General features: G+C 40.7%; 1 protein-coding gene across 1 annotated transcript in view; it reads right to left on the reverse strand.

Moving 5' to 3' along the window:
• Positions 1 to 7431: 7431 nt before the first annotated feature.
• The window catches only part of Gtpbp4 (GTP binding protein 4), a 24121-nt gene continuing 11717 nt past the window's right edge, over positions 7432 to 19835 (reverse strand). Inside the window, exons 11-17 of the mRNA XM_021179876.1 lie at positions 15182 to 15259; positions 14714 to 14765; positions 13818 to 13918; positions 12473 to 12670; positions 10168 to 10233; positions 9155 to 9298; positions 7432 to 8217 (exon numbers count right to left, since the gene is read on the reverse strand). Of these exons, the coding sequence (XP_021035535.1) occupies positions 8065 to 8217; positions 9155 to 9298; positions 10168 to 10233; positions 12473 to 12670; positions 13818 to 13918; positions 14714 to 14765; positions 15182 to 15259 (792 nt within the window). The 3' untranslated portion in view covers positions 7432 to 8064. The remainder of the gene's footprint in view (positions 8218 to 9154; positions 9299 to 10167; positions 10234 to 12472; positions 12671 to 13817; positions 13919 to 14713; positions 14766 to 15181; positions 15260 to 19835) is intronic.

Raw genomic sequence — 19835 nt, forward strand, 5'->3', positions numbered from 1 at the left:
TGTCTTCAGACACTCCAGAAGAGGGAGTCAGATCTCGTTACGGATGGTTGTGAGCCACCATGTGGTTGCTGGGATTTGAACTCTGGACCTTCAGAAGAGCAGTCGGGTGCTCTTACCTGCTGAGCCATCTCACCAGCCCGAGTTCATGTTCTTAAAGTGGAATAATACACATAGCCTACTTCAGGTTTTTCTTGCTACAGTGAAACACCACAAACAAAGCAACTCAGGGAGGAAAGGGTTTATTTGGCTTATGCTTCTGAACCAGTTTTCATTACTGAAGGTGAAAGAACCTAGTGGGCAAAGCCCCACTCAACTCCCGATTCGGCGTGCACCCAAGAATCACGAATAGAACACAACACCTTGATGTAACAACACGAGGTATTTTAACGGCAGTGCTCCAGGTCGAAACGTATCTCACACAGGTGACAGTGGATTCGACCACGAGGCTTGGAAGCTAGGGGTTTTTATAGAAAAGGAGTGGGGCTGGGGGAGGAATTGGCGCGGTTTCACATGATTGGTCCATTTAAACATCAGCAGCCTGTTAACATTTAACTAAGGTCAGGGGGGTGGGAGATAGGGAGGCGATGGGCCTGCCCGGGCATGTCCTGGTCTGTTCTGCTATGTTCTCAGCCCCAGGTTTCAAAGCTCACAAACAACTCTTTGGGCTATTTGACATACATTACATGAATCACAGGTCTCAAGTTTTATTTCCTTTCAAAGGAAATCAGGGCAGGAACTTGGGAGGCAGGAGCTGATGTACAAGTCATGGAGGGGTGCTGCTTACTGGCTTGCTCCTCATGGCTTGCACAGCCTGCTTTCTTATGCTACCTAGGACCACCAGCCCAGCAGTAGTTCAACTCACAATGGGCTGGGCCTTCCCCATCAATCACTAATTTTAAAAACGCCCTACAGATCTCATTATGGAGCCATTTTCTCAACTGAAGTTCCTTCTTCTCCAATGATTGAAGCTTTGTCAAGTTGACACAATGCTCAACAGCACACCATACAAAATATTTTTAATTTTTCTACAAATATGTTCCATTTTTAGCAAATAGTGAGTGAAGGATTACAAAGTGCTATGTGTGTGTATATGAGTATAAAATAAAAAGCAAGTGAAGAACCAGCAGCATGACTGTCAGGCAATCTGGAGTTTCTAGTTAAATTTAAGATCTACAACCCCACAATGTTTTAGTACATACATCCACTCACTACATATTTATTGTTAGTAGAGTCACACAGAGATAATGAGCCATTGCCAACTTTAATATTTAAACGTGGACATGTTAGAGGCTGGGGGAGATGGTTCAGCAATTAAGAGAGTTCACTGCTCTTCCAGAGTATCTCAGTTAAGTTCCCAACACACCCATTCAAATGAGGAGTGCAGTCCTGAGACGTCTGCAGGCTGAGCTGGGCATCTCTCAGGACCAGGTACCCACTCACTCCAACATGGGGCTCAGTGTACCTCCTTATGTGCTCAGGGATCTTTTAATAGGAATAATATCATATGACAGTGCTGTCAAGTTTCATCCACCAAAATGCTAACTCAGGAAGTAGCTGCAGGGCTAACATGGTTTCTGTCTTGCACAGGAAACAGCTTTCCTGTGGAAGTGCCCAATCCTGGTACACAGGACTTGCTGTGAAACAAGCCACCATAATGGAGCTTGAGTGGTGGTTGCTGTTTTTCAAAGGAGGTGTGTGTGTTAAGTAAGCCTGCCTGACCCGGAACTTGCTTTGTAGAGGTGAACCTCACCCTCAGTTATCTGCCTACCTCTGCCTCAGAAGTACGAGATTAAAGGCATGTGCAACCATCATCAGCCCTCTAGTGTTTTCATTGCCATTCTGAAATCTTTCACATACTTGTATGTCCTACTGTACATAACTGGGTTTGCGTCCTGTATATACATGGTCTTCATTGTAAATGAAAAAGGAAACCATAGTGGACAGGAAATGAAACCCAAAAGGGTCAGTGCCCTCTTCACTGTGATCTACCTAACATCTAATTAAGCTTAAGTGCTTGTGTGGCACCCTTGAAGGGAATGGGGGGGGGGGAGGGAAATGAGCTGCTTTCTATCTAAATGTCCAGTTTCTCTATTACTGAATTAATACAGTTCCAACTTCAACAGACTTTTTAATATCCAAAATAAATTCAAGACCACCCAGTACCTTCCCCCTTCAAGAAGGACTTTCCAAACTGTACTAGCAGGCAAAGTACAGAGCCAGATAAGGAAGCTGGCTAAACAAATGTAAAAACAGTTTTAGCAGCCAAAATGACTAAGCCTGCAACTGCTAAAATAATATTAGCTGTTTTCAGAGAAATCTTCATAACAAGATAGCAGATCCCAGAAAAATCCCAGTACCCCGCCCCACACTAAATTCTGAGAAAGACTGCAGATCGCCCTGACCTTGCTAGAGTTCCCTGTGACATTAATAACCCACTATGGGGGCAAAGTGAGTCACTAGGCCAGAGGTAGTCACTATACAAACCAACCAATGCGTGAAAGGTTACTTGCTACACCAATGAGAACCCTGTTGCTCAAATCTGCCCCTTACAAAGGTATAAGTGTGTTCTTTGTTCTGGGTCTCTCCTCTGACCTACATGCTGAGGGGGGAGTCCCCAACATGTTGGATCAATAAAAATCCTCATGTGGTTTGCAGCGATGGCAATCTCTGTGGTCTTTGTGAGTGAGGGTCTTTTGACGAACTCCAACAATTTCCATAAAGGAAATAATCTTAATGACCGGAAAATACCACAAGTGCCAGCCAGATGCGGTCTGGGTAGATCATGAAATTGGCTACTTTCTGTTGGTGAGAAAATACCTTATGCTAAACCCAGATACCAGGGAAGTGAAACTCTACTACTATATGAGCTGGGACGTGCAGGAGCTACTGGACAGGGAGGCCTGTGGAGAAGACATCACTGCATAGTTCAGAAGCATGGTAGAGGACTTCCTGTTCCCTTGATGGTCTTATTTTGAGGATGTGTGTGAAAAGATATATCGACTCTGAGGGATATAAAAAGTAATGTTCGAAGCAGGGAATGGGGTTGAAAAATGACTCAGTAACTAAGATGCTCTTGCGTGAGTCCAGGGTTCCATTCCAGCACTCATGGTGGCTCACAACTATAACTCTAGTTCCAGGGGATCTTACACCTTCTTATGACCTCTGTGGGTACCTGGCACGCATTATGTGGTATACATACAGATCCAGGCAAATAACCCATACACATTAAAAAATTTCAATATCTAAAAAAAAAAAAAAAAAGAAAGAAAAAGAAAGAAAAGTTGGGTTCATTACTAGCCCATGGTTAAAATTGTCATGTTTAACAGAAACTTGAATACTAATTTCCTTTAATTGCACTAAACTAAAATTCAAGCTCTTCATTTTAATTGCTTCTTTCTCTCCAGCTCTTAAAAATTTTCAATATCTATGGAAAGTGTCAGTTTTCTCTTAAAACCTTCCCCTGGTGACACCACTCTCCCATGGGTAACACAGGCTCACCTGTCCAGGGTTCTCTCTACAGGTGGCATATGGTGAGTGAGGATGGATATAGATAACATATGGATAACAAAGAGCTTCCTTGGTTTTCACTGGGTTCACAGATTCCACAAGGACTCTTTGTGGAGCTGATGAGGATAATCAAATACTTCCTGCTGTATTTTTACCTAAGCCAGCGCTGAGCCCCAGCACCAAGCATTAAGTCTATCTTCTACGCATAAAACAGTGGCAAAAGTCAAACAATTTATCGTTCGTTGGTGTGGATCAAGGAATACATTTGCTTGGTCAAATGTTATTGTGAATATACTTATCAATAATGACCAAAAGTCATAATCTTTACTATGAGAATTGTGCTAAAAGGTTCAGTCATCAAAAAAACCTGGAAAAGGTCAGTTTACCCCTCACTGACTTCTCATTATTTGCCTAGTGAAGGGAAAACAAAATCAGCCTTCTATTTCATTGCTTCTTAGACTCCTTGCTACCGGTAATTTTATTAGTTATGTTTCTTTTCTTTCTTTTTTTGCCTTACTATATAGCTCTGACTGTCCTGGAACTCACTGTAGACCAGGCTAGCATCCCTCTCAAAAATCCATCTACTTCTGCCTCCCAGGTGTTGGGATCAAATTCATGTGCCAAGCTTTTATACCAAGCTTAGACAATTTTCTTGAAAATTAAAAAAAAAAAAAAAATTGAAACTCCAGGATGTCTTTTATGCCATCACCCCTGTTCTGCTGCAACATTTAAATTCAGCAATTTTTGCACTGGAATTCCCAGGAAGAATCCAAGACTTTTTTCTGTCATCTCTGACCTTCGAAGGCTGATTGCAAATCTGTTTCCCCCTAAATAGCTTCCGTGCAGTGTTGAGGTCACTTACCTCGAATCCTCCATCCTTATGTGGAATAGACAAGATGTGTGCAGTTGCTAAGACCATGTGAGTAATGTTCCCACCTGCCTTCGTCAGGGTCCTCTAAAGTAACAGAGCTTAAAGAATGACTCTCTTCTCTCTCTCTCTCTCTCTCTCTCTCTCTCTCTCTCTCTCTCTCTCTCTCTCACACACACACACACACACACACACACACACACACACAGGATTCATTAGAATGATTTACACGCTGTATTCCAGATAATCCAATAATGGCTGCCTATGTACAGAAGGTACAAGACCTCAGTAATTGTTCAGTCTACGAGGCTGGATTTCTCACTTGGTCTTTGGTATATGCTAGAATCCTAAAGAAGCTGGCTCTAGATGGCTCAGGAGTTAAGAATGTATGCTGCACTTGCAAAAGACCTGAGTTCAATTCCCAGAACCACTATTGGGTGTTTCACAAGTACCTGTAGTTTCAGCTACAAGTACCCAACACCTCTGACTCCTATGCAGATATCTTCATTCACATGTGCATACCTTACAATAGACTTGCAGACATATACTTAATTAACGGCAAAAATTAACATTTTAAAAGAAAACATTGGTATATTAAAAAAAAAAAAAAGCTGGCTCTAATGCTAATGAAGGAATGGACTTGCTGGTGTAGGCAAAGAGCAAAAGACTCCTCCTTCTATGTCCCTATATAGGCAGAAGGTGCAACCCTAATTAGAGGTTATGTCTTCCCTTATCAAAAGATCTGGATTGAAGTGTGTCTTCTGACCTCAAAACCTAGCATCTTCCAACTTCAAATTAAGCAAAAATCCCTCACAGCTATGTGCTCTCCAATTTGGGTTTTAGTTAATTCCCCATGTAGTCAACAAACAAACATCACACCCACCCCACTGTAAACAACGGTTTGGTTTGGTTTTCTGTTTATTTGAGACAGGGTTTTTCTGTGTAGCCCTGGCTGTCCTGAAACTCACTCTGTAGACCAGCCTGGCCTCAAACTCAGAAATCCACCTGCCTCTGCCTCCCAAGGGCTGGAATTAAAGGTGTGCATCACCACTGCCTGGCTGAGCAATGGTTTTTACCTTGATAGAAATAGACCCTAACTTCAGATCACTGTATTAGTGATATTATCACAGACAGATCTAGAGAAAAATCTAAATCTAGTGAACAAAGTAACCTAGTTAAAAATAATTACATTTTCTGGTTATAAACATTTTTCTTTTTATGTATTGAACCCCAGGAATAGAATAAACATATTATCACTCTTACAAACAAGATGACTGCTATCTTTAGAAAAAAACTAAAAATGAAGGAGATAGTTTTTACAATAGAGTTAGTTATGTTTCTCAAGGGAGGAAGGATAAGTATTAAACAGGATAAGCAGCCAGGCATGAGGAGGTTTCTCCTGGCCACCTGGGTGTTGACTGTCTATCCCCATGTGTGTTGCATGTCAGGTAAGCATTATACCCAACCACCCGAGGGAAGAACTACAAGGGAAGGATTTACTTGGCTTTCTGTGCTTGCCCCTTCTTGGCTGTTGTTTGATCTGACCTTCTCGGTGCTCAGTCGTGTTTCTCACTGACTTTCCCTAACGGTTATAACGGCGAACCCACAGATGCTTTCCTATGGCTATCTGAACATTTGACTCTCTTGTTTGGAAAAACAGATAGTCAAGACTTTTGCCGACTTTTGGTCACTGTTGAATTTACAAACCATGTATTACTCACACTTGCAAACCTGCTCTCCCATTCTGTAGGCAGTCTCCTACAGAATTCTAATCTAGTCCTGTTTATGTACTTTCTCCTTTCCTGCCCATAACTCTGATGTCACAGCCAAGAAATTGTCAAATCCAATGTTATGATGGCTTTATCATTTTCTTTAAAATGTTGTCGTTTTAGGGGTCTTATACTTAGGCTTTTAAAAATGTATGTATCTAGTGGGGTGTAGAGTCGAGTCCAACTTTTGACCATATATGTTAACATTTCCCAAAATGGCTGCTGGAGAAAGAGTCCTTTCCCCACTGTTAGTTCCAGTCCATTTTTTAATACAACTATTTCTGAGTTGTCTACTTTGTTCCAACAATCTGTATGGCTCTCTTTATGACAGTATCACAATGCTATTACTATTACTTTGTTGTATATGCTTACAATCAGAATGAGTCCTCTAACATTTTCCTTGTTAAAGATGATTTAGTGTCTCTCTAGAGGGGATGCTGCTGAATCTTCACAGCATCCCAGCTTCTCCTGCTGGTAACCAGCACTGCTGAAGGACCTGGTAGGCAGAAAGGTAGCCTACCTACCAAGCCAGCATTCACAGCCACCTCTTCCTATTTCTAACAGCAATGAGAACAGACCCCTAACACAGTTCAGCTCAAGGTCACAAACATTCTGTTCCTAAATATGCGTAAGTCCCTTGTATTGAACAGCACTGTTTTGAGATGTCTTTAGAAAAGCCAGGATTATGTATGTCAACAATCTTGGTTTCATAATTTGTGTTGAATTTTCCTGATTTCTGCCATCGGGAAATACAAACTCTAGCTAAGCCTTGTTTTCCTCCTCCCATTAATTTTTCCAGTCTCTCTACCCTTTCTCACTAGTGTCTCAGAAATTTAAATAAATACAAGTTCCATTAAGAAAAAAGCTTTGTCTAGAACTTCAAATGTTACATGACTAATTCTATGATTTAATTAAGTTACTAGGCATACCAATGATTATAGACTTTAATCATCTAGACATTAAAAAAAAAAAAAATCAAGACATCAAACTTCATCAGAGAACTAAAACACATTAGAAAGCCAATTTAAAAAAGAAGTCTCAATAGAGTCCAAAGAATGTTAGGATAGAGTACGTAATCCGTTGGTAAGTCGCTGGATTCTGATAAAGGTCAGAAGCTGTAGCCTAACAGGAAGCACTGACAGTTTGAAGATTATCTTCTAATCTGAGGACAGGGCTGTAGTTCCAGGTACACCGGGATCCCTCTTATAAATGTTTTTGTACTTTCCAGGACATCAATCTTAATTCAGCAATTGTTTATGAAAGAAGACATTTTCTTTTTCTTTTTTCTTTTTGGTTTTGAGCCTATACCCCAGGCACTTACTTCCTTTATTTTTTATTCTAAGAACAAAAAAGCAACGTCCTATTCCCTGCCACCACCACCCTTTTTGGCCATCAAGTGTCTTGCAATTAAATCAAACAAAAGGTAAGTCATCAACTATGTTTTTGCTGGGTGTTTATTTTGGATGAAATGGTTGAAGTTACAATGATACATTGTACTACAGGTTTAGAAAATAATTTAAGAGAGTAGTTTAAGCTCTGACACACCCTAAATGTAAGGAGAGGAGCCTTCTGCTTAGACTTCCCAGCAGGGATACTTTCTTAACAAAAATAGGTACTCTGGGTGACAAAAGTCCCACTACAAAACAGTTTTCCTCCACCCATGCTGCCTCCGTCTTTTCTGTAAAATGCTGAAAGCTCATCAAGTACGGAACGCACTGGACGTAAAAACCCAAACTGCGCAGTGACCACAGCACTGCACACTTAGTAGGCTTTACCAGTTTCCAGCAAAGCAGCAAGCATTTACAAGTCATTCCCACTGTTTCTTTTGGTTAACAAATGGTGATTCCAAATTCTATAGCACACCATACCACACCCAAAATAACCAAGAGTCTATTTAAACTGTTCCAACTGAAGAGGACATTATCTCCTGTCCTTTTTACCAGCTTTCCTCTTCCCAGACAGCAAGTGCTTGGGCTTCATATCAAACACATGCCTATCTGCTTCCCCGTTCTTCCCCAAGTGATTCGTCTTCTTCTGAGCTTTCTTCATCATAGTCTTGGCTTTCTTCACCATCTATGCAGGAGAAGACACATTAATGAAAACCACATTTCTGTCCTGCACCATAACTCCCTGGGAACCATTTTACCAAAGCCAGTATGTCAACCCCGTTGTCTCAGTCACCACTCTCTCAGACCACCACACTATCTGCAGGAACTCCATGACTATCTGAGGAAACCTTGGATCAGGCTTTCAGAGTAACATACTGAAACTCAGGACCATGAGAGCACATGCCACATCTGACTCATGTCAATGCCAGTATTAAAACCCATAGTTCCATAGTGCACACTTGTAATCCCAGCTGAACATGGAAGCAACCTGTCTGGACTCTCAGCCAGCCTGGGATTCATAGGAAAACACTGCCTCAACTCAACACTCACTTCCAAGACTTCCAGATGAAAATGACATCTGAAATGAGAACTTCAGGCTTCCATTAGAAAGCCTACCAGTTTACAAAGGTTTTCTCTTATATTTGACTTTTCAAAATACTAAAATTTAAAAACAAAAAAGTTTTTTCTTAAAAAGAAATTTCAGTGAGATTTTAAATACCTACCGCACTTCCAAAAGGACATTACAAATAATACCATAGTGACAAGCTACCAACTTGAAGGGGAAACAATTTCCCTAATGACATAAATGAACTATTTTCTCCCAGCTACTTCCTTACAGGAGAAAGCCTAGACTATCCATACTTTATGAGGTCATGTCTCTGTCTATCCTCCAGGTTAAGGGTTTCATAATGGTTTGCCAGACAGAACACCTATCCAGGGCATCCAACTGCTTCTGGTCCAAGTTCCTCTCCAAAGGACGCTACAAAGTGGAAGGTGGAGTGAACAGCTAATCTCTTAATCACAACCCTGCTCAAGTAATGGCTTGTGCTTGCTGGAGGTTCTATAAAGTAAACACCCCTAAAGGTTCTTATTTTTATTTGCCCCAGATCAAAGAAGCAAACCTTGACATCCCGAAGACCAGAAACATCACGTGGAGTTCTAGAACAACTGCGACTCCGGGCTATGGAAGAGGGTGGAACAGATTCTTCTCGTTTTCTTTTCCTAGTGACACTCCGAGATCTTCTTGCCTGGACTGCATAGTGGGCCTGAAACACACAAACAGTGCTCTTGGTAACAATTAAAATTTGTCCAACAAGAAGAGAAGACAGCCAAGATCTTTTTTTTTTTTTTTTTTTTTTTTTTTTTAAAAAAGATTTATTTATTTATTATATGTAAGTACACTATAGCTGTCTTCAGACACACCAGAAGAGGGCATCAGATCTCATTATGGGTGGTTGTGAGCCACCATGTGGTTGCTGGGATTTGAACTTCGGACCTTCGGAAGAACAGTCGGGTGCTCTTACTCACTGAGCCATTTCACCAGCCCGACAGCCAAGATCTTAAGAACCATTATCACACAAGTGAAAGACTCTGGAAGTCCTTTTGCGACTTACTAGCAGAGTGAGGGTCTAGTTTGAAGCCAGGGGTTAAGGGTCAAAGGTACTGTCCCTCCTGAGGTTTCAGGAACGTCCAGCTCAGCACCCATGCTGGTAGTGAGTGAGATGGTGCTCTCGAGCCATAGCTCTTGCACATCCTGTGTGCTAATGTTCTCTACTGGTTATCACCAATCATGAGCGGCAACGACAATGGTCAATGTTGATGTTTTAACCTCCCACTCCAAATACTTGAGGTAGTAGTAGACATGCTTACCATCTACATTTATGTACATCATGTGCATGCTATGCCATTTACATTAATAGAATCTCCTAGTGACAAATTTCTCAGTAGGTATCTACATCATTAAGCAACACCTGCCTCTGGGTAGGGTTTGGTAGCACATGCCTGACTACCAGCACTAGAGAACTAGAGGCAGGGAAATACTGAGTTTGAAGGCGGGTTGGGCAACACAGCAAGACAATGTCTCAAAACAACAAAAGAACAGATCATGTGAAACCACGCTGCCCTCCAGACTTACATTGTTTTTATCATCCATGTCCACACCAAGACTACGCATCTCATTCTCTAAATCTGCCCGCTGAACCTGAAGGAAGGGAGGGAAAATAATTTATTTTAAGTAAAATGTCTGTTGAAACTTAATTTTAAAAGAAAAAAGAGAGGGAAAATATCCAGGTGATACTGTGATGGATGGATAAATGAGTAGGTAGTAGACACATGTTTGCCCCTGTTCCTGTATCCTAGTGTTCACAGCCCTTATCCTTTCCTCAGACACTGGGACAGAAAGGAATACAATGGTTGGACTTTACTCCTTCATTCCAGAAGCTGCCCGAGGTAAAGGAAAGTCTTCACGAACTATGGCACTTCAGTCAGTCAGTCCGTCTCTCAGTTTGTTTTTCTTATCTCTGTCCCCCTTTCACATGCTCCTTTTTCTTCCTAAGGAATAGTAACTGCACCAATTATGTCTCTATGGAAAAACAGGCTACAAAATTGTACCAATACATGTAATATTATATACATTCTCTTCTCCAAGGCAGATGACAGAACTTAAACATGTACCTTCCCCCACCTTTCTGTCTGGGAGCTGCCAGCTCTGATTACCCTGCTCTAAGACCCTGTTTCAGAGGAGCAGAGGTGTGTAGCAGAGAAAGACCCAAGAGGATAAGCAGACCGTGGTGGTAGTCTGTTAGCATTAGATTAGACTCTTGCCCATCACACTTCTACACTGCAGGATCCAAGTTTGTTTATGCAAAAAGCTTTAATAAAAACCTAAAATAACAGAGGTTGAAAGTGAGAAACACACCCAACCACGTGTTAAGAGGGCAGCATGCCCCAGGACGGGAAGGTTCCTTCAGATTGCCTCCTATTCAGCACTGCACTGCCTTATCTTTTAAATTTTAAAATACACTTTATAGTAAACTGGCAAATGTAACCAACAAAAGAGAATGTTTCCCCAATTTGTGAGGTAGTCTAGTAAATTAATCATACTCAAGACAGGATCAGGGAAATCATTCTCTGTAACTGGAGAGTCGAGCTCTAGAGGCCCAGACTCATGACTGACGTCTCAAATGGGGCTACTCTGGTGCAAGGGAACTTGCAGCTTCTCGGTTTTGATGTTACCTTCAGGTAGATGGCGTGAGAAGGGAATTAACTTAGGGGATATCTGGCAGAGTCTGTTGCAGGGTTCACTGATGGCTTGATGATGGAGATTTCATCCACCCACCCACCTACCCTGGGATCAAATAAAGGATCCATGTTGTCAGCACACAGCAAGAAAACCTGAGTTTGTTCTTGCTCTGGGTCTTCAAAGTACACCTTTTACAATGATCTACTACTACCTACAACAAAACGCTTTCTTTCCAGTTGAGTTAACTTCAGTTTCTGGACAGTTCAATTAAATCCCATGAAAACAAACAGTGTATTTGCTACATAGAAGCCATGGTAAGACTGTTAACGTTCTGGGGATAAAAGAGAGTGGCTGCATAGGCTAGAGACGGCACTACAGTTGAGGTAAGACAGACTCAATGAACCAGACTCTCTTCTCAGAGACAACTAAGCAGCAGGAGAAACAACATGTCTGTAAATATTAGCAGCCACCCAATCACACAAAAATAGAATTTTCAAACCAGGAATACCCACTGTGGAATCTACAATGCCAAATCCCTTTCCTCCCCCTCCCATTATATTTTAACTGCCCGGTATGTTGTCTTTTGGGAACCCGCCGCTCCCTTACCTCAACTTTCAGGAAGGCTCTGGAGGTAGTGCTCTGACACGGGCCTAACTTGTCATTCAGACAAGAACAGAAGACTCAATGATATCCCAATACAAAGCCAACAAGTGCACAGAATTTTGATGTCTTCTGATCCACTCAACACCTCCCTATCCTCACCAGTAACAGGGACTGATAAACTGCCTTGTGGATCTAGAAGTCTCAAACAATAGAAAAATTAAGTAATATAAAAATGTTAGCAGCAGCCATAATAGCACACAGCTGTAATCCCGGTACCTATGGAGCAGGAGGAGTCAGGAACTCCTTGGCTAGAGGCTCAAGGCTAGCCTGGACTGAATGAGACCTTTTTTAACAACTAACAAACATCCTCAAACACCATCAAGTTTAGTTCTAACTCATCACTGCAGCAATGACTCAGTCTGTAACAAAGATGATGCACCTGTCAGAGTCTAACAGCCCCAAGCAAAGACCCTGCTAAGTCAGTGCCCCTGAGAATCTCAGGGTGTGCCCAGGTATGGAAGCCTGTCACTCAGGGGGGTTACACAGGATCCAACATGCAAGCGTGGGCCCTGCCTCTGCAATGCTCAAGACTGACCTTCTTGGCAGTTCGGGGCATCCTGGGTCCCTGTGTATTCTTTTCTTTGGACTGTAGAATTTTCAACTTCTTCTTTTCTCTAATTTGCTTTGCCAGCTGTCGGATTTCCATCATTTCCTCATCTTCACTCTCAGAGTCACTGTCATACTCCCCAGCAGCTGTTCTTAGCTCTTCTTCCTTTTCCAACTCTTCTAATTTCTTTAAAAAGAATCACAAAATTCACAAAGAAAAACTTGCACGGAAGTGTAGCAACATATTTATAGAAATGATGTTTCCTTAAGTACCTGAAAATATCAGAATATTGTATGGTCTAGTCACAAGTGGACCCCACTTGTATAGAGTTAATCTCATGGAAAAGGGGATATATGAAGGCCAAAGAGACAGCATGAACACTATATGCACTATTTTTGCCAATTCCATTTCATCTTTAAAGATAAAAGATGTAGGGAACTCTTCCCTCATTCCCTAGTGTTCCCAGCAGATACACAAAATAAATGTGTACAAACCCCCATTCGTCCTCTCAAATAGCACACTAAACACAACTACACTGGTTACAAAATGCAACTTTACACATATAGGTTGGGGATGCAACCAAGTGACAAAGCCTAACAAGCACAAGATCCTGGGTTGATTCCCCAGCACACACACACACACACACACACACACACACACACACACACACCATCCACACATGCACAAACATAGATAAATACACACAGATAAATAAATGAGAAGATAAATATGCAAACACTGACATGCAGTGAAAAAGCAAGCCAGGGACAGGCACCACAGCAGGAGAAAGGTTGGCGATGGGACAGCTCTCTAGGAGAATGTGTCTAAGAAAAAGTAGGGCCCTCCGAGGTAAACCCCCTTCCAGATTAGAAGGATCCAAAACATAAAAAGGTCAGCGAGAGGGAGAAATCTGGAAATCAGACCTCAGACCCCGTGGACGGAATTTTCTTGGTAATTCGACATCACTTGCTAAGCTAGCAAAAGACTGCAGGAGGAGGTCTGAGAAGACTCAAAATATTGATAGTGGCTACAGAGAGAGGACAGAGCCAGTGACAGGGTCTCCACACTGGAGCATCAACACAAGCAAAATAACAAAGCCTCTGCAGCTCAGTGAGGAAGGCTGGGCACCAACAGGACCACACAGAAAGAACCCAGGAGAACTAGAGAACAGTGTCATCAGAATAGAGAAGTGACATCTCAAGAGAGCCGAGAGCAGGGTGGAAGGATTTCTGAGGGCACTGAGCAAAGGACAACAAGGAGTAAAAGCTCAAGTTGTGTTTGCATTTTCTGGTCATGTCAAAATGAGGAAGGTAATTTAAAAAGCATTGCAGACCTTCATGATAGCAGGATCAATATAATCAGCAACATTGTGGCCTTCCCAAATTTCTGGTATCTTATCATATTTCTCAGATGAATTCATTAGGTCCCAGTATTCTAATATTGAAAAGGAAAAAGGAGTTATGTTTATGGTACTTTCTAGTATCTTCAAGTACTATGCCATCAAAATGATATTCTGGGTACCAAGTAACATCACTTTATAGTCTAACAAAAAAGCTGTGCTCAACATCGCTTAACTTAATAAGAATGACTTGGACTCATGTGTCTTAACTCCCAAATACTGCAATAATAATAATAATAATCCTTTCATCTGAAACAACAGGAAATAATATGGAAGACATTTTATATAGCTCTGTAAGTCTGCAACTTTTTTTTAATTAGATATTTTCTTCATTTACATTTCAAATGCTATGCCCTTTCCTAGTTTCCTCTCCAAATGTCCGCTATACCCCTCCACCCCCCCACCCCCACCCCCGCCCTGCTCCCCAACCCACCCACTGCTTCCTGGCCCTGGCATTCCCCATGTACTGGGGCATATAATCTTCACAAGACCAAGGGCCTCAAGTCTGAAACTTCTAATCTTCAAAAAAGTAAAAACTTGGGGGCTGGAGAGATGGCTTGGCAGTTAAGAGAACTGACTGCTCTTGCAGAGGTCCTGAGTTCAATTCCCAGCAACCACATGGTGGCTCACAGCCATCTGTAATGGAATCCAATCCTCTCTTCTGGTGTGTCTGAGAGAGCGGCAGTGGACTCATATAAATAAAAAAATAAATCTTTAAAGAAAAAAGCAAAAGCTTATAAACCAATCAACTCACTGGGAGACTTTCACTGGGTTCCTGTCTTTTCTGAAGCACTTTTCATACAACTGACATTACAAAACACCTTACTTACTCTGAAGATCCAAAATGTAATCATCTCCCATTTCCAGCTCAAGATCTCGCTCCTGCAAGAAAATCCCCAAAAATTTGTTTTAGCTTTTATGTCCCCAAATGCTTTGCAACCTCCTTACCGATGAAACAGTCTCTGACCCTTTATGCATCTATGCCTATCAGGAAGACTGTTCTTGCCTACCTAGTGGACTATGTACCTCATGGACTTTGTTCACTGCAATATAACATCAACTGAATGAAAAGCTTCATTCAAGAGTATGTTAAGAATTCACTACTATGTCCCTGAATCTTGGAGAGCCCAACCCCCAACCCTGGGTACACTCAGTTTGCATCTCCTGAATCAAGTCCACTTCCTGTGGCTAAAGCCCTGTCCTCTGTTATATACCCACCACCCAGCATTACTTTTTTGGTGCACAGGCAGGTCTTCTATCCCTTTTCATAAGAAACCCAAAGAGGTCCAGTAGCCTACCCTCTTCTTCTTGGGCTCTTCAATCTCCATTCTCTTCCTTCGAGCTATCACTCCTTCTGGGATGAAAGGGGGTCTCTCCTAAGAAGACATTGTTTAAAGTATATGAAATGCCTTCCCAAGTATGAGAGAAAATTAAAGGAACCAAACACAAAAAAAAACAAAGGCAATTTGCAAGTGAGACATAAAACAACCCAAACCAACTAAAATAAAATGTATTCTGGGGACTTGAGTTTTGGAGCCAGAGTGGGCAAGAGAGACAAGACAACCCCCCAAATTGATTCTAAAGTTCATTTGGAAAAGAATAAAAATTATCCTAAAACATGTAAGAAAAATACACAGGAAAATAGTAGAATGAGAAACAGACATAAACCTAGGTATGTCTAAAATTCAACAGCATTAAATTCATTAACTAGTTGAGACCAATGACAACCCCATGATATGGGGCCCACAAGTAATAAACCACACCTCCCTCAGGGAAAAATAAATTCATAAATAAACCACACCTCCCTCAGGGAAAAATAAATTCATAAATAAACCACACCTCCCTCAGGGAGAAATAAATTCAGCACACACAAAACATTTTCAGAAGAGAAATGAAAGCAAACAGAAACAAAAGCATGAAAATACAGAGGAAAATTACACTCAAGTATTTTAGAAATGAATGTTGCCAGTTCTCTGTAGAAAAAAAAATCTAATAACTACGAGAGAAGAATTGATGTTAGTGTTCTGAAAATGTGTATCTTATTGAGATGTTTAAGAACAACAAAATAAGGAGGGGCTGGAGAGAGAATTCCGTGTTTAAGAAAATGTGTTGTTGTGTTCCTTCCAGTCTGGGCCGGTGCCCTGAGCAGACCTTGGGCGAGAATTCCACAGCCAGTCGCACAACTCCCAGAAAAAGCTCCACTCCTAGGTGCTCTAACAAGCCCAGGTCCACAGGATCCCAGGATCCCAGAGGCAGCTTGACTCTCAGGAGCTCTGACACACCCAGGATTTCAGGATCCCAGAATCCCAGAATCCCAGGAAGGACAGGCTCCATTCAGTCCATATAGAGAGGGCAGGTAACACTAGAGATAATTAGATGGCAGGAAGCAAGCACAAGAACATAAGCAACAGAAACCAAGGTTACTTGGCATCATCAGAACAGAATTCTCCCACTATACTAAGTCCTGGATACACAATCACACCAAAAAAGCAAGATTCAGATCTAAAAATCACTTCTCATGATGCTAATAGAGGACTTTAAGAAGGACATAAATAATTCCCTTAAAGAAATGCAGGAGAACACAGGTAACAACTAGAAGCCCTTAAAGAGGAAACACAAAAATCCCTTAAAGAATTACAGGAAAACACAAACAGGTCGAGGAAATGAACAAAACCATACAAGATCTAAAAATGGAAATAGAAACAATAAAGAAATTACAAAGTGAGACAACCCTGAAGTTAGAAAACCTAGGAAAGAGATCCAGAGTCATAGACGCAAGCATCACCAACAGAATACAAAAGATAGAAGAGGTGCAGAAGATACCATAGAAAACATTGACACAACAGTCAAAGAAAATACAAAATGCAAAAAGATCCTAACCCAAAACATCCAGGAAATCCAGGATACAATGAGAAGACCAAACCTAAGGACAATAAGGCATGGAAGAGAGTAAAGATTCCCAACTCAAAGGGCCAATAAATATCTTCAACAAAATTATAGAAGAAAACTTCCCTAACCTAAAAAAAGAGATGCCCATCACCATACAAGAAGCCTACAGAACTCCAGATAAATTGGACCAGATCACATAATAATCAAAACACCAAATGCACTAAACAAAGAATTTTAAAAGCAGTAAGGGAAAAAGATCAAGTAACATATAAAAGCAGACCTATCAGAATTACACCAGACTTCTCACCAGAGACTATGAAAACTAGAAGATCTTGGGGAGATGTCATATAGACCCTTAAGAGAAAACAAATGCCAGCAAAACTCTCAATTACCATAGATGGAGAAACCAAGATATTCCATGACAAAACTAAATTTACACAATATCTTTCCATAAATCCAGCCCTACAAAGGATAATAGATGGAAAACATCAACACAAGGAGGGAAACTTACACCCTAGAAAAAGCAAGAAAGTAATCTTTCAACAAACTCAAAAGAAGATAGCCACGCAAACATAATTCTACCTCTAACAACAAAAATAACAGGAATTAACAATCACTGGTTTTTAATATCTCTTAACATCAATGGACTCAATTCCCCAAAAAAAGACACAGACTAACAGACTGGATACATAAACAGGACCCAGCATTTTGCTGCATACAGGAAATGCACCTCAGTGATAAAAGCAGACACTACCTCAGAGTAAAAGGCTGGAAAACAATTTTCCAAGCAAATGATCCCAAGAAACAAGCTGGAGTAGCCATTCTAATATTTGAATAAAATCAACTCTCAACCAAAAGTTATCAAAAAAGATAAGGAAGGACACTTCATACTGGTCAAAGGAAAAATATACCAAGATGAACTCTCAATTCTGAACATCTATGCTCCAAATGCAAGGGCACCCACATTCATAAAAGAAACTTTATTAAAGCTCAAAGCACACAATAATAGTGGGAGACATCAACACCCCACTCTCAGCAATGGACAGATCATGGAAACAGAAACAAAGACACAGTGAAACTAACAGAAGTTATGAACCAAATGGATCTAACAGATATTTATAAAACATTTCATCCTAAAGCAAAAGAATATACCCTTTTCTCAGCACCTCATGGTTCCTTCTCCAAAACAGACCTCAACGGATACAAGAAGATTGAAATAATCCCATGCACCCTATCGTATCACCAAGGACTAAGGTTGGTCTTAGATACCAACAAAAACAATGGAAAGCACACATACACATGGAAGCTGAGCAACTCTCTACTCAATGATGACTTGGTCAAGGAAGAAATAAAGAAAGAAGTTAAAGGCTGTTTAGAACTTAATGTAAATGAAGGCCCATCATACCAAAACTTATGGGACACAAGGAAAGCAGTGATACGATGAAAACCCATAGCTCTGAGTGCCTCCAAAAAGAAGCTGAAGAGAGGCTCTTACCTCTCTCTGGCCTCTTGCTTTCTTGCCTCTCTCTCCCTCTTGCTCCCTCTCTCCCCATTCCCTCCCCCCTCTCTCCATGTGGTCTTGGCCAGCCTCTACTTCTCTACTCTTTCCCTCTCTCTGCCTTTCTCTGCCTCTACTATCCTCTTAACTCCCCTCCCCATGCCCTGAATAAACTCTATTCTATACTTAAAAGAAGAAGAAACTGGAGAGAGCTTACACTAGCAGCTTGACAGCACACCTAAAAGCTCTAGAACAAAAAGAAGCAAATACACCCAAGAGGAGTAGATGGCAAGAAATAATCAAACCAAACAGAAACAAAAATAACTATACAAAGAATCAACAAAACCAGGAGCTGGTTGTTTGAGAAAATCAACAAGATAGATAAACCCTTAGTCAGACTAACCAGAGGGCAGAGACAGTATCCAAATTAGCAAAATCAGAAATGAAAAGGGAGACATAACAACGAAACATATTTTAAAATAACTATTCTGTTTGTTGAATATTAACAATTGAAAGTATTAAATTTATGTTCTACAAACATGGAAATATTGATATTTTTCTCCCTGTGCTTGAAATTAGCATTTTCTTAAATGTTTAATGTCAAAGAGTTTTTGCCATTTTAAAAAATTTAAAATATACTTACTGATAAAATAATTTCTCTCCTAGAAACACTGATAATCTTTTTTAAGTAAACTGTTAGACAATGTACACAAACATATAATGTGCTTTAAATACTCTCTTACTGGGTCAGATGGTATCATGAGGGCTTTTGAATATATTTCTTTTTTGTTGTTGTTGTTTTGTTTGCTTGTTTTTCGAGACAGGGTTTCTCTGTATAGCCCTGGCTGTCCTGGAACTCACTCTGTAGACCAGGCTGACCTCGAACTCAGAAATCCGCCTGCCTCTGCCTCCCGAGTGCTGGGATTAAAGGCATGCGCCACCATGCCATGCTTTGAATATATTTCTAAATGATTCATTTTTATTATTTTATGATCTTTTACTATGCTTAATTCCCAAAAAAAATTTTATAAGTTTTGAAATAATTTAATATTCAACATTAGATATAGGATCCTCAGTTATGGATAGTATTAATTACTCATTAATGATATTTTTAGGGTGTGAAGGGATATGAATATGCAAGTTGAACAAATTTTTAGCATTATTTCATTCTCAAAATACTCATTATTAATGTTTGATGTATAAAATACATTTAAATAATAAAAAAAATAAGAAAAAGAAAGAAAACGAGAAATGTCAAAACAAATAAACTGCCTAATACATACTGAAAAAAAGAAAAGGAAAGAAAATGTGTTGTTCCTGCAGAGGATGTCTCAAGTGGCTCACCACTAACTACAAGTTCAGTTTGGGGGGATCGGATGCCCTCTCGTGGCCTCCACAGACACCAGGAATGCACACTGTGTACATATTTACAAAGTGGGCAAGGAAAAAAAGTGATAAAGAAAAAAAACTTTAGTATCAAAAGATGGCCTAGTAGGCCATCACTGGAAAGAGAGGCCCATTGGACTTGCCAACTTTATATGCCCCAGTACAGGGGAATGCCAGGG

This window comes from Mus caroli, chromosome 13 (assembly GCF_900094665.2).
Source record: "Mus caroli chromosome 13, CAROLI_EIJ_v1.1, whole genome shotgun sequence".
Lineage (NCBI taxonomy): Eukaryota > Metazoa > Chordata > Mammalia > Rodentia > Muridae > Mus > Mus caroli.